The sequence below is a fragment of the Pocillopora damicornis genome, chromosome 4, assembly GCF_964200805.1.
Source record: "Pocillopora damicornis chromosome 4, jaPocDami1.2, whole genome shotgun sequence".
Taxonomy (NCBI): Eukaryota; Metazoa; Cnidaria; class Anthozoa; order Scleractinia; family Pocilloporidae; genus Pocillopora; species Pocillopora damicornis.
The window spans coordinates 30,374,846-30,390,197 of NC_142673.1; the positions used below are offsets into that span (position 1 = coordinate 30,374,846).

Below are 15,352 nucleotides of genomic sequence, written 5' to 3' on the forward strand. Positions count from 1 at the left end.
CCGAAATACTGTTGAAATAACGCATTCTATGAATTTTTTTTAGCGTCAACTCTGTACTCGAGAAACTTTGTCATTTTTTTACTGGAGCTCCTACTTTACTTTAACCGTCATTTCAGAATATAAACAACCGCTTCCTGGTCTTGCCACGCAATACGAATTTGAGACGAAAAAGTTGAGAAGTAAGTATTATCATCACAATAATTGTTATCATTGGGTATTATTCAAATCAAAAGACAGAGCATTTTAGCAGAGAAGGGATTAGGGAGTTTCGGTGTCAACTCTCCCGGATTATCGACGGCATCCCGGATATGGAATTTTTCGGGATACGGAGCGAATCTTTCGGTCTCCCACATAATTCGCTAATCTATTGGATTAACGTTAATTGGATTTTTTGCCTTTAAAAAGGGAAATACATCAGTCATAAAAAATTGGGCACTCTAATCAAAGTAAGTTTTTTTAGGTTGGATAATGTGCCAATTCGTCTGAAAGGGGTTAAGGGCCGGGTCGCACTAAAGCGAATTAAATATTTCCCAATTTTACGCCAGCCAAAATATCGGCAAAAATTTTGCGATTTCCAATTTTTGGCGGCGGTCGCATCAAATTAGTATCCTCTGGCCAAAACTTCATTGATTGACACACACGTCAATCACAAACCCATCTTCCTCTATTAAAGATAAGGAAAATTTCCCGCTCGAATTACTGGGCAAGAAAGGACTGGGGTCGAATGATTATCTTCGCGGCTCTGCGGGTTTTTTCGTAGGGTTTTCTGTATTGTAATTACATTATCAACAAGCTTCTATGCGGCCAGTCTCATCCTTTAGACGAAGAAGACGAAGAAGACGAAGAAGACAAAGACTTCACTTAAATAGAGCTCGCTTTCGAAACCGTCCTTAATTTAGGTCTTCCCGGCGACCAGCGGTTAGACCATGTACCGTACTTCGCTTGGTTGCAGCTTGCACCACTTGTGCTAGCTTCGATAATTCCAATGGAAGGAGAGTACTCGTTGAAGCCGATCGTTCTCCAAATTGCCGCCATGCAATGACCGGGCCAGGGTACGAGTCATAGACATTCGAATAAAAACTTGGCTCAAAATTCCTCGCTTCCCAGAGGAAAACTGAGGGCCAGATGGACAACGAAAAAATTGTTGTGTCCTGCCATCGCGCGCGCCAAACTACACTATCGGACCAAAGTTTATTCTCGCTTAAATTGCAACTAGACATATCTTGCGAACGATGACAGCTAACTAGTTGGAAAAACAAGAAGCAGAATATCGGCTCCTTTGAGGATTTTGGCGATCCGCAAAATTTGGCAAGGTCGCACTTACTTTACGCTACTTGTTGACAGATTTTTCGCTTAACAAACAAAAGAAGCTCTAGTACGGCCCGGGCCTCAGTCATAAGCTTGGATATTTTTATCAGCGTTGAGTGGAAGTTGATAAGTTCAACAAGAACCGGAAGTCAAAGAAACTGTTGCATCACAATTCAACTGAATTAAGATATACCTTATTTCTTTCTCTTCTAAGCAAGACGTCGGAAACGCTAACGCTCTATACCGATTTCTTTTCAATCATTTGTCAGCGGCCTTTTATATAGGGCCAAGAGAACTAATGTCCAAATGTAACGTCAGCCGTAGCCTGCAAAACAGGCGTAATTTTTTTTTAGTTTCACAGGCGAACGAAACAAGCGCTAGGCGAGCGCGAAGCGCGAAAAAATTGCGCCTTTTCTCTGAGTATGATACTAACAAAATATCGTTACGTTTCGTTTCATTTTTCCTTCTTCACTGCTTAAAGAGCGCTTTAACGCTCGGTTCATTCCTTTTGTTCCTGGAAGATGAGGAAGTTGGCCCGGGCCAACCTCTGCTGTCAATCAATGTAAAAACTTCCTCATATTTTTGTGTAATCTCATTCAGCGTGCACATCACCGGAAGTGAAAGCATGTATTTGGTCAGCTGTTCTTCTTGAAATATTCGTTCTCCGGTGTTCGTATACTCCTCTTCGAAACTCTGGCCGTTGTTTATTCTCGTCTGCGGTTCCTATTGTGTTAAACAATCGACTCTTTTATAATCAGAGTTACGAGAGAGTCCACAGTTCATTCGTTGCCGGAAGTTTAAACTAATGTGAACCATCCATCGGCCACGTGGAGTCCAACAGATTAATCAAGGAATGTTATCGATTGTTTAAAGTTAATTCCACATGTCTTAAACGCGCAAATGATGTATTGATAGGCTCGCATTCCTTATGATTTAACATAGTAAAGTTGGTCTACCACAAACCAAACAGGAAAATTGCTTGAGATGATTTTAAAGAAAACAGAACTTTAAGCCCATGCGGAGCATAATTGGCAATGAAAGAGTTTTCCGCTCTCACGGTTGATTTCGCTGGTGGGAAGGGGGGGAGGGGTAAGGGGGGACTGGATAGTCTCTCTCAGAAAACCAATTTTTCAGACCCACTTTATTTACTTTACATTCTATAACTTACACGTATATATTATTTTTATTAGTATATAACTTTAATATTCCAAACCACCCTCACCTCGAGCTGATCGGGCCGCCCCAGTCCCTCTTGAGTGACACACGGTCCCAAACAAATATAACCCGTCCGGTATGCTTCTATTAATAACGTAAACTCGGTGACTCAGAACGGCATGCCTGTTTGTATTGTGTGTCTGTGAGCAGCTTCGAAGTTCTACGCAAACAGAACCAAAAATACCCGCTTTTGGTGAGTAGCCTTTTAAAGATACTTCTTCAATAATTCAAAGCGGTTTATTAATATTTGAACATGGGACTGATTCTGTTCCCCGTTAGATTCGCTTGCGAACCGAGCAGGACTTTATTTCCGCTGAAACCGGAGAATGAGATCGTGTCTGTGTTGAATGTTTACCGAACTATTCCCGTTTGAAGCTTATCTATTTCTAGACACCTTTTTTGTACTTGGTTCTTTCTGATATCATAACATCGGCCAGTCTAATCATTGAGTTCTTCAGCTTGTTCTAGTATGGCGCTGTTTCGTGTTTTCGGATAACAGGCCAGCATCACGGAATCACATTCCGCTACTACGAAGAAATGAACCGAGTTCTTGATTTGGACACAATTGTTTAGCCTAAAATTACTTTGTGTGTATTTTCGTCATCTGTTGCCATTACGAGAATAACATTTTCGCTTAGTGAAACCTTTAGATGATGAAACAAAATGTGTCTTAGTTACTTTGCGCCACGATGCAAATCTATGTGTCTTCAGGCGAAACCATGCATAGTTTTTCGCAGCATTCCGCATGAAATCAGCGCGCAGTAAGATCAAGGTCACTCTCCATGTGAAGTCGCCGTTATTTCGTTGTGGTGGCTGTTAAATAAGGGCGCATTTTTATCATAACTGTGATGTAGCAGGAAATTACTGATTCATTTGAAGCAGAGTATTTTGAAGCGTGATTTGAATTTCGTAATTAATCTCGCTTTAGGGCTGATATCAGAGACGAGCGACAGATCGCTAAGTTCCGCTGGACTTTGTGTCGTTTAGTTGCTCAATAAGAGCTGATTGTCAACTGCGTAATAGACACTATTAATTGTCTTGGGATGTTCTATTGTGTCGCAATGTTTTATACTTTGTTTAATAAGGCAGCTTTGGTTAAACACATCTTGGCTGCCATTTTGTTGTTTTTCTCGATTCGCTTACACAGTGTGAATTCAAGATCAGTCAGCTTTTCTGTTTCATAAGTCATGCGTCAGGTCATGTGGACACTATATTCTGGTTACACGTCAAACACTAATCATGAATAAAGAGGTTGCCCTCGACAACAGTAAGTGTTCTGGAGGTTTCCGGTGAATTAGTCACGGTCTTAGTTTGCGATAAAATCTATGGGTAGTCTGTCGCTTAGGAAAACCCCTACTTTTTCGATCTATCTGGCAATCCTATCTTATTTTTTAACGTAAAATGGGAAATGAGGCTTGACGAATCAGAAAATACGGTTTGGTTTTCATCGCTTATTTGTTCTCGCGCGTAACCTTCCCTTGACCCCCACCCACCTGCCCACATGACCCAACGCAGTGCTTTGCTTTGTGTCACGCATCGAATTCATTGAGTTAGGAGGCGTGTCATTCCTAGAAGGTACGTTTCTGTTCTTCTGTCGCTTTACTTTCAATACACAGCTCTTTTTGTTTCCTTAAACAGCGTCTGGACTCAAATATCGTTTAGCTTGATTTACATGAAGAAGGTCCTGAACATACTAGTGTGATTTGATCGGGAGGTTGTGTTCGATCGACACTGATTATGTTGAAATACCTCAAATGTGGAATGATCACAGAAATAGAGATCTCGTTTTAAAACTGGACAAGTTGGTAATTGAGACACGAAAACAACCCTCCATAAAGGTTGGTAGAGCGATTTCATTAATAGGTTTTTTTTTAATTTTTCGAATACCTCAGATTCAGATGGTATTTATTAGATCGAAGGTTAGTTAATAAAACCTTTACAGAAGATGTTTTGAGTTCAGTCTCCAGGCTGAAGGCACGGAATCACATTCCTGTAGTAAGGGATCGAGGAGCATGAAGCAGTGCACTGCAATCAAGAACTTTACAATTGTAGTAGTAGTTGTCATCTAAAAGTTGTCTTTTTGCCCTGGGTTTGTGACCAGCGCGTGTAGTAATATTATCATGCAAAATATGCAAAATATTGATGCGCATGAATGCTAATTCCACGTGGATGTGAATAATAATCTCTCTGTTTAGTTTACACAATAATGTCGTTGTTATGCAATCACGTTTTATTCCCTTACCGGATTTTATGACCAGACTGCACTAGTAAAGCTATAATTGGACAATTTCGTTGGTTTCTAAACGCGGCAGATTTATCTGTGAAAGTATCAGCACGTGAGAGACAATGACGCGGCAGAATCTAGGGTTCGAACGTGCTGTTGTTAATGCTTGAATTGAACAAGGATTATCCACTTGTAGAACGTCTTTTAATAACCTCTACGTCTTGAGGACGTAAAATTTTGTTTTCAGTTGATTTTAATAGCTGGAATTTCCAAAGTAGACCTATATTTTGATTTAAATAAAGAAATGAGCACAAACGTTCTGCCCTCTCAAGTTTCCTTTGACCCGGAATCCTACGAGTTTATCTGGATTAGCCGGAAAAAATGTCATAGATTTCGTTTTCGTAAAGAAAGGAAAAATCTAGAATCGGAACTTACGTGTTGCGATCTGAAGAATTTGCATAGCGGAATTTGTAATTATTTTTGTTTAAACACAGCTGAAATTTAAGCAGCACGTAGTGCTAGGTTCCGTCGTCATGTCTTTCAGTTGACTGTCGAACTTGTTAACTTACAACTTTTTGGTTTAAACTAAATTGTGAGTATTTCCTTCCCTACGCTGAGCGGAATATATGCTGTATATAAGATCTATGATATTAGAGCGGTTAATTTACGAGCGCATTATCTTAAAAATAATATGTGACCGCAAAGCGGAACTCATATTACAACACTGCGTGCCCGGATTTTACCACTGGTTTCCACAGGTCAGTTCGCACTTACCACATCACCAGAGCGATAAAAAGGAGGTCACGCAATGATCATGCAGACTGGAAATTTTAAGCGGAGGTTTTCAACGAGATTGCATTTCATTTATCTTTCCCTGTGACGTAAAAAGAATAGAAGTCTCCTGTGCTAGGCGCTCATATTAAAAAAAAAAAAAAAAAAAAAAAAAAAAAGGAAAAAGTTCTGTTAAGTTGATAAGATGTGTAAAGTACAAAATTTGTTGATTTGAGATTGATAACCTGCATTGAAAACAAGTCACAATGACATCAATACGTACCGAAAATTCAAAGTAAAATAGGCATAAGTGGCTAAGTTACTTTAAACAAAGCTATCGTACTGAATGTCACACAGACAAAAAGAGCTTGATAACTTCAAAGAGATTAAAAATCCTTGGGACTTACAACACGATAGCGTTAATAAGAACGAAGAACCATCTTATATTTACGTCATAATTCTATTTTCATTTTCATCGTATTGGTGCCGTTGTCACAAAAGAAATGCGTGAAGACGGTGAAAGGAAGACATAACTGTGAGACATAACCGTGAGACATCGTTACTGCTTGGAATGTTTTTGTTCACTCGACTAAGAAGGTCAGAAGTTTCTGTTTACAGATAAAATACTAATTCTAGGTACGAGTGCCAGTATATTTCTCAAAACATAGTTGGGGAGAATTCAGTCTTGAACCGGAAATGGCCGTATCGATATAGGCGAATTTATCTTTGTATAGGATGTAAGAAAATGAACTTTGTTATATTATGTCTACCGCTGCAAGTATCAGTCACGAGCGTGGGAAAAAAAATTTAAGCATCCCACGAGGATTCGAAACTTAGACCTGATTTCGCGTAGGATGCTCTACCAACTGAGATACAAATGTAGAGGAAATTTGTCGTTGAGCTAAAGCTATGTGCTAGGTTCGATTGTGATAGCAGCTGGCATACTGCTACGATTAGCAAGGGCGACACCGTCCAGTGAGGAGATAGGAAAGAAAGAAAGTAAATTTTGAGCTCGGTCGTATGCGTTGATTGACCGACTTTTGATTTACTACAACTAGTTACAATGCCTCCTTTTCCCTGTGCCTTACTTCATTAATCGAAATCAGTAAACTTGGCTCGCATTCAGAAAAAAAGGACCCGTTAAAGCTTCTTGAATTGTGCAGAGGTCTCACATTTATTCCTAATAGAACACATACATATGTCATGCAAGGTAGAAAAAAATCTTTGGTTATCGAGAGGCTAATCACATGCTTATATCTCAAGAGTGACCCTTCGCTCTGGCGCTTCCGGCTAAAACTGAAAGAATATTTTTATATTATTGCGACGAAACGGAAAAAAAGATCGATACCTCTGTTTTGACTTCTACTAAAATGAACAATTGCTTGAGATAAAAACACTCGAAAATGAAACGATTATTTACGTCCGCAGTCACTATTTCGTTTTTCAATGGCCAAGAATGAGCTTCAGTTTTCTTGCCAGTGTAACGAAATGACTCAATAATTGTGAGAGAAAACCTTTATTGCAAGTTACACACAAGGCCAATCAATTGAATGTTTGAAGTTTACTGATCTTTTATTTCTGTGGCTTTCTTGCTCTCTTTCCAGTTGGACCCGTGATCACCACAGCCCAAAACTAGTTTCCAAAGAGCTATGCCGAAGTATTCACCGCATACAGCAAGTTAAGTGTTCACGTTTCTTTGGCACTCTGAGGAAAATACTGAACTGTTTTTGGCTGATATGTATTCACTACACGACATTACAAGCGTTTGTCCAAAATTGGAGCCGCTGGCTTCTGACGAATCTTGCTGTCGCGAAGAAGAAAGTTTAAGATTGATGAATCACGCTAATGGACAGATGGAAACACTCGTACGTGTTTCTGCTGAGAACAACAACGGTTTAATGATGGAATCGGGCCAGTTGGATGTATATGGAAAGACACCTTGTGTGGAAATGAGTGTGTACGAGGGAATAACGACCAACAACACGATCGCTTACGAAGTGAAATCGATGGCAACCGTCGTGAAAACGCTGCCTGCTGATGCCTACCATGGGAATACTTCGGGCCAAATGTCTTATGCAACGGTCAAGATTCCTTACGAAATCAAATCGATTGGAACTATCGAGAAACCGATTCCTTTCGGAAGCAAGCCGAATGGAATCGAGAAATCGCGGCCAGATGAAGCTTACCATTCGAATACTTGTGGGCAAAGATCTAACGGGGCGATAAAGATTCCATACGAAATCAAATCGATTGGTTCTATCGAGAAGCCACTTCTGCCAGAGGATTCGTATCCCACGAGTGTCTCCGAGGAGATGCCCCATGGAAAAATTTTGAACGTGTACACGGTTCCAGTTTACGAAAACGGTGGTAGTCATGAAGTTTACTATTATCCCATGGAGAGTGATACCCAAGAAGGAGGAGCAATTTCACAGACCTCCCAAGCTGGGACTCCTGTTAGTTATGTTTACGACAGTGGCTATGACCCCTGCGAAAGAACCCGGAGCAAACCAGAAGTGACACCTTCACCAGCGGGACTGGCCGCTTACCAGTCGAGTACTTACGGGACAATTCCGCGTGATCAATTGGGTCCTGATAGATTGTCACCACCATACGATGTGCTTAATCAAGAAAAGGCACCAGGTCTCCAAATGAATACCTTCAGGGGTACCCACAGAGCCTTGACCCCGTATGAGATAGGAGCTCAGCCAAGACCCAGTTGTAATTGTTCTTGTCATCATTCCGATCCAGGTTCCTCTCATTTTCCCGCCTTTGGTTTGAGAAATGAACGTCCTTCTGTCATCATGGTTCCTTCAACATGGAATGGTGAGGTCATGAGCGATGCAGCAGGCAAGGTGAGCTGTGACATATCTGGGTTTTTATGTCTTTCTTTTAATGTTTTGTTTTGCTACCATTATCTTTGAAATATTCTTACCAAATGCATTTTACTGTAGTCTGTAGTTTTATTTTCCATCTATTAAATATAACTTTTGTTGTTGCCATTTTTTAGTGATAACAACAACAAAAGTAACAGAAACCGTAACTACAACAATAACAGCGATAACACTAAGAACATCAAAAAACAGCAACAACAAGAGCAATAATTATAAAAATAATAATAATATCAGTAATGATAATGATGATCAATAGAGGTAATACTATTCATGGCAAAAAAATAGACTTGGTATTATTTTTCAAACAGTTTGAATCCACCGCCCATGGAATCAGACAGGATCTGCAACAGAAAGAATACCATGAATTGGTAGGTTTTGCCGTTGTCAGTCGTACTCGATAAAAATTGATTATGATAATTGTTAGCTTTAGTCAAGCGTTGGATGTTGTCCTTGAGTAGCATAGCGTCAAAAGTCAGACGTGTGAATCAAGTGAGGCCAGGTATGCTACGAAAATTTAGTTTTCCGAGCTTTTGCCGATCTACGGCATCATCAGGGAATTAAGATGGAATCTTTGCAGTGAAGAGTATATCGGGTGAAGTGTTAGGCTAAATAATAGGGGTTCGGCAGATTATAGGACAGGACAATGGCAAGTATGTAAATGCAGAAGAAATATTTAGAACAAAAGGTCTATGCAGAAAATAAATATAGTCAGGGTAAATAATGTAGTCAGAATAAAAGTAACCTTGGTTTTTCGTTTTCATAGGACGATTCTGACTCATCAGATGATGGCGATGAAGATGGTAAACATGAAAAGTATTTCCGCAAGAATATCGACGGAACTACGGCGAGATTTAAGCTGTCCAAAGAAGACTGGAAGAGGATTCCAATCAACACATTCCCCAGCGGTGGCCGATTATTGAGTGGCGACTGGACACGAATCTTCCTTAGCAAAGTCAAAGAAAGCAACCCATGGTGCAGTTTGCGCTTCAAGAATAATCACGTAAGATCAGAAAACTCTCGCAAAATCCACTCAGCGGTGTTCTTCAGAGGAGGTGCAGAATGCAAGCGACCAGAGTGTAACGTGAAGGTGCGATTTGTGATCCGAAAAGAAAAAGGAAAACACGTGGAGGTGACATACGTCGGAAATGTTTGTCACAACAGTCAGCCAGGTGGTGGTGACGTCATAACTGACAAGAGAAAGAAGCGTTGTGTTCGCCGGCCAAAGTTTACGTCCAGTCTGGATGACTGAACTTTACTTTCATAACGAAACAATAACTGTTAAAAAAGAGTGAGTAATACTACTGACTGCTTAAGAGGCTGGTATGCTGCGTCCGCAGGCATGCAAAACGTTCCAGTGATTGATTATTAGAAGGTTGCAACTAGTCCGCTCGAATCGTAATCTTTTCAAAATCCGCTGAAGCGTTATATCTATTTTTCTCACCTCCTAATCTACAAAAATTACATGCTGCCTATTAAGGTGCTGGTTGTAAGAATTTCTTCCCATCCAGCGCCAGTTTGTCCAAAGTTCAAACTGAAAATTAAAAGTAAGAAAAAAGGAAATCCTAAGTGATGAAGCTTTTTTTTTCAAAAGGCTAGTTACAAAAAGGCACTACTGTGTACTGGGAAAAACTAAACAAATCTGTAATCAAAGAACTATTTATTTCCAAAACTTAATATTTTTCTAAACTGACTTTTTACATTTTGATTACTTGGTTGAACGTAGGTTTAATTGATTGACATCAGATGTCCGTTATTTTATAGACATGACAGATATATTTTATACCTTTGGCCGGTGGAATAGTTTTAAAACTTTAGGGTAACGTTTGTATGAATTTCTTGCAAAGTTTTGGAGGTGAACCCAGTATGTGATAGCTGCATAGAGAATTATCGTAAATCATAAAATTTATATTTCATATTGGTTTGAAAGAGTGAATCATAAACAAGAAAAACACATTTTATGCTTATCAGGGGCGTGGCTAATCTATACTCCTATAGGCCTGGGCCCACAATTTTTTCCGCCCGGTGGACTTTTATAATATTGTCATGAATTACCAAAATTCGAAATGTTTGGGAACTACTAAAACTAGGAATGTTCTGGCTAAATGTTTGAGAATTGTTTAGGCCTGTTAGATTATCTTGAAATCTTTATGCGAGTCTCACATTACTCAAAGGGTCTTTTACCCTTTGAGTGATGCGTCTTGGACCCTTATAGTTGGGCTTAACTCTCGTACGATGATTGTCATCGCTGGTTGTGTTTGAGTTTGTCCTTGACCTTGCTTAAAGTACTCAACGGGAGGTTTTGTTTAGGTTTTAGTTCTCGAAGATTGGTTGTGTTTCAAGTACTGTGTTGTTCATTTCGAATGTCTCGTGAGATTGTTTTGGTGAACATTCTAAAAACATGTGTTCTCTGCCAAGGTCAGTTGTTCCGTAAGCCTAGTAGTATGACTTTTGCAAATTTTAAAATGAAAATTGTACTTTCTTAGGGTACAGGCCTATAAAACGTTGAACTGAAAGCTGGCTACGCCCCTGCCAACGTTAGTCAAGTTTAGATTGCTTCGAAGTGATGAAAGTATTACTCGTGTGATGGGCATCGGTTAAGAGGATTGCAATGTCGATATATTGATTGGTGTATGCTAGTATCTTGTGGCGAATTCATTTATATGGTAAAGTGATGTCCTCGATTTCTAGCCATGTTTAAGTTATTACAAAATTTAATCTTCCTAAGCAGTGTTTTAGCAATTGCTGAATTACATGGATGCACGCAAATGCATTTAGCTTCTTTGGCTTGAGTTTAATTTCACCAATTTGCCTTTAAATAACCTGGGGTAGCATAGTTGGCAAAGTAGTTATAAACTTCTGGAAGATAATTAATTCACTATTTGTATGGCTCTGTGCACGCAACTGCGTTTAAGATGAGAAATTTGTATGCATTGTGTTAGATTAGAAGATATGTTTTTGATGACTGACCTTAGATAACATCGTTGGTGAGGTCGTTAAAACCATTTCCAGAATATTATTTTTCCATTTTTATTGCTATAAACACCAATTGCATTTTTTAGTAACGATTTTTTTGAAAATGTGTCTATTGGTTCCTTAAATTTGTAAAAAAACAAATCAAAAAATAACCAAATGTTCACAGCATTATTTGCACTGATTATGCTAAGTTAAGTAGAGAATAAAGCGAGAATGATTTTACATGTGGTGAGAGGGATTTTGTGTTCACAGTATCGCAAGACCCTGTCGATGAGTTATTGCACGACGTAGTGATGAAATTTCAAAATATTGCTTCCCGGTAATATACTGAATTGGAGGAAGTACTCCGTAAGTAAGGGAAAAAAAAATTACCGGGTTCCACTTGCGTACATGCAAGCTTGATCCATAATAAAATATATTTTCGTGCGTCTTCCCTTGCCTTCCTTGTCATCACTAAGACCAAAACTGTGTTGATTGGAATAAAATTGTACCTTGCGTTAATGTTTGAATGATCCGCCTTTTGTAACAAACCCCCTATCTAGAACCTCAAATTTCTAAAAGGCCTCAATCCCTCTCTCTAGGAAGCCACCCTTTCACTACTGCCCTTAAACAAAAAGTTTAAGATCGACTTTTCTTTTAGCCTGGTATGTGGACAGTATCGAGATAAACATGGATTGAAATCGTCAGTTTCTTAATTTCAATATTTTCTTCTGAATATTGTAAATTTTCCATCCAAAGAAATGTATAGCGCGCTAAAAGTTCATTAAATTTACGGCTGGGCGACGGTGAGTGGTAACGTGAAAGTTATTAACAACAATTTTGTTTTTCATCACTGAGTTTCTGATTAGTAGCTATTTCCTAAACTTCCCCCCTATCCTGAAGCTTTCGTCAATTTTAAGCATCCCCTTGGGCCTATCAAAGTAATTACGGTGTTACATTCGGCGTCCTATAGACACACTTCATTCACACCTGCCAAAGTCCTCACGTTATGTTAAGATAAAGAGAAGATACGGATTGATAGATTGAAAAGATTACTCGTTAAACACAGACCTTTTGTGAATATTCTCAATTCTTTCGGTAGCTGACTGAAAAGAATAAAACAAAGGAGCTGTGACACAACCTGAGACAATTAAAGTTATACTCCACAAACTGAGACGTGTCAGGATGGATTTCCAAGCAGCCTTTTTTCTAATGTGTATTTTGGTGTCAGCATCTTTCGTCACTCAAAGCAGAGCAGTCATAAGCCTTGGGAACAATTCTGGGAAAAGATACTCAAAGTTTTCACCAGAAGCGGATGAAGGAAACTTCAACCAGGTTCAGTGTCTTATGTTCGTTACTTTAAGAAATATGAGCTCCATACAGGCTTCTTCGTCACTCTCCAACGCCGTTGATGTAGTCACACTTTCCTTTTGTTTTGTTTTGTTTTTTTTATTTTACAGAACTCGCTTGACGAAGGAAGGACTATTCGAGATTTATGCGTGGCTATGAGGGACGTCTGTGAAGGAGGAAAAAGAAAGTGATGAAAACACCTCACAACAAGTTTAGAGCTTCTTTGCGTCAAGTTATAATAATCAAAACTATATGTAAAGTTTCGGAGAATATTGTGGATCACGGATTGTAAGGAAATATAGTAAAATAATTAAAATCGACCGTAAAATTTCAAATTGGTGGCTACTTTCAATTTGTTTGAAGGGTGGGAGCGGGTATGTTCGTTTGACTACTGAGTAACTCTTGTCGGGAGGTAAAAGAAACAATGAGCCCGCGTTATAAACATATCATCTCGTGTTGATAGTATCTCTTAAGTGTTACTGAAAAAACTTTTCCTTTAATGGGATATAGTTTAAATCATACTAGTTGGGCCTTAAAGAAAGGAAAATATTTAGTAAATGAAAATAGTTGAAAACCAGGTAAAGCGCAAGGGAAGATATGTCCGAAATGAATTTAAAACCTTAGTGCGTTCCAGATTTTATCGTGGAACCCAACATATCAAAGTCAGACTTAAAAAAAACCGTAGAAACACAATTGTAAGGGTAGAGACACAAACCAGCTTTCCCGGTTTTAAAGTACATGGCGATAAGCCCACTGAAACCTTCAAACGGGCACTAATAGTATTCCTTCCCTAAAGTTTATCCTCGAACGTAATGAGGATATTTTGAATGGAAATTACTCTGATGGGTTCATCAATAATATCGACAGTCACATCGAATATTACCAAGGTAGTTACTATTATTATTATCATTATTGATATCATTATTATTATTATCATTATTATAATTGTTGTTATTACTATTATTAACATCATCATCATAGTTTGTAATATATTAATCGTCTCCTGCCATAATGGAAATGATCCAAATAATATTTGATAATAGCATGTACTCAGAGCAAACGCTACCCTGAGCTTCCCTATGCCGGCTTGATTTTACATATTCGTAGTTGTTAGGGATAATTAATGAAAATTGTCGTATTCCGCTCCGCCTCCACCTCATTACTTGGAATCTTTATTGAGATAGTTTGCACCGGGACAAAATGAGTGGACCCTTGACATGGATCGAAATTGTCAGTTTCTTACTTTCAATATTTTCTTTTGAATATTGTAAATTTTTCATTCATTCAATGAATGAAGCGCGCTAAGAGTTTATTAAATTTACAGCTGAGCGACGGTGAGTGGTAAAGTGAAAGGTATTAACAACAATTTTGTTTTTCATCATTGAGTTTCTGATCAGTAGCCATCTCCTAAACTTCCCCCCATCCTGAAGCTTTGGCCAATTTTAAGCATCCCCTTGGGCCTATCAAAGTAATTACGGTGTTACATTCGGCGTCCTATAGACACACTTCATTCACACCTGCCAAATTCCTCACATTTTGTTAAGATAAGGAGAAGATACGGATTGATAGATTGAAAAGATTACTCGTTAAACACAGACCTTTTGTGAATATTCTCAATTCTTTCGGTAGCTGACTGAAAAGAATAAAACAAGGAAGCTGTGGCTCAGCCTGAGACAAGTAAAGTTATACTCCACAAAACTGAGACGTGTCAGGATGGATTTCCGAGCAGCCGTTTTTCTAATGTGTATTTTGGTGTCAGCATCTTTTATCACTCAAAGTAAAGCAGTCCTCGGCCCTGCCCCACCCTCAGATGGGAAAAGATACTCAAAGTTTTCACCAGAAGTGGATGAAGGGAACTTCAACCAGGTTCAGTGTCCATACAGGCTTCTTCATCACTCTCCAACGCCATTAACGTAACCACATTTTTCCTTTTGTTTTGTTTCTTTGTTTTTTATTTTGCAGAACTCATTTGACGAAGGACGGACTATTCGAGATTTATGCGTGGCTATGAGGGGCGTCTGTGAAGGAGGAAAAAGAAAGTGATGAAAACATCTCATAACAAGTTTAAAGCTTCTTTGCATCGTGTTATAATAATCAAAACTATATGTAAAGTTTCGTAGAATATTGTGGATCACGGATTGTAAGGAAAGATAGTAAAATAAATAAAATCAATCGTAAAATTCAATGGCTACTTTTAATTTGTTTGAAGGGTGGGGGAGGGTATGTTCGTTTGACTACTGAGTAACTCTTGTCGGGAGGTAAAGGAAACAATGAGCCCGCGTTATAAACATATCATCTCGTATTGATAATATCTCTTAAGTGTTCCTGAAAAAACTTTTCCTTTAATGGGATAAAGTTTAAATCATACTAGTTGGGCTTTAAAGAAAGGAAAATATTTAGTAAATGAAAAGAGTTGAAAAAAGGCAAAGTGCAAGGGAAGATAAGTCCGAAATGAATTTAAAACCTTAGTGCGTTCCAGATTTTATCGTGGAACCCAACATATCAAAGTCAGACTTGAAAAAAACCATGGAAACGCAATTGTAAGAGTAGAGACACAAACCAGCTTTCCCGGTTTTAAAGTACATGGCGATAAGCCCACAGAAACCTTCAAACGGGCACTAATAGTATTCCTTCCCTAAAG

The 15,352-nt window shown here is 38.8% G+C and overlaps 1 protein-coding gene and 2 long non-coding RNA genes across 7 annotated transcripts; all 3 read left to right on the forward strand.

Annotated features, from left to right (window-relative positions):
• Positions 1-2,513: 2,513 nt before the first annotated feature.
• Positions 2,514-11,604, forward strand: LOC113676985 (uncharacterized). 5 transcript variants are annotated; one of them, XM_089203635.1, is made up of 5 exons: positions 2,613-2,716; positions 6,020-6,115; positions 7,123-8,370; positions 8,718-8,777; positions 9,173-11,604. In XM_089203635.1, the coding sequence occupies exons 3-5, from the start codon at positions 7,255-7,257 to the stop codon at positions 9,656-9,658; spliced, it is 1,662 nt and encodes a 553-aa protein (XP_089059761.1). In that variant the 5' UTR covers positions 2,613-2,716; positions 6,020-6,115; positions 7,123-7,254; the 3' UTR covers positions 9,659-11,604. The 5 variants fall into 5 exon arrangements, with proteins under 5 accessions (XP_027049535.2, XP_089059761.1, XP_027049533.2 ...); XM_089203637.1 differs by lacking the exon at positions 2,613-2,716 and adding an exon at positions 4,071-4,361; XM_027193734.2 differs by lacking the exon at positions 6,020-6,115 and having other exon boundaries at positions 2,514-2,716.
• A 739-nt stretch (positions 11,605-12,343) lies between these two features.
• On the forward strand, positions 12,344-13,046 carry LOC113676999 (uncharacterized). Its single transcript, XR_003446762.2, has 2 exons — positions 12,344-12,696; positions 12,822-13,046. It is a non-coding gene; the product is annotated as an uncharacterized LOC113676999 (long non-coding RNA).
• A 1,202-nt stretch (positions 13,047-14,248) lies between these two features.
• Positions 14,249-14,896, forward strand: LOC113677002 (uncharacterized). The gene is made up of 2 exons (XR_003446763.2): positions 14,249-14,577; positions 14,674-14,896. It is a non-coding gene; the product is annotated as an uncharacterized LOC113677002 (long non-coding RNA).
• Positions 14,897-15,352: the final 456 nt, after the last annotated feature.

Excerpts from the sequence above, each read along its gene's own strand:
- LOC113676985 (XM_027193734.2), top strand. The coding sequence starts at position 7,255 with ATGTATTCACTACACGACATTACAAGCGTTTGTCCAAAATTGGAGCCG. Across the intron at positions 8,371-8,717 it reads TGAGCGATGCAGCAGGCAAG|TTTGAATCCACCGCCCATGG; the intron begins GTGAGCTGTGAC and ends TTTTTCAAACAG. Across the intron at positions 8,778-9,172 it reads AGAAAGAATACCATGAATTG|GACGATTCTGACTCATCAGA; the intron begins GTAGGTTTTGCC and ends TCGTTTTCATAG.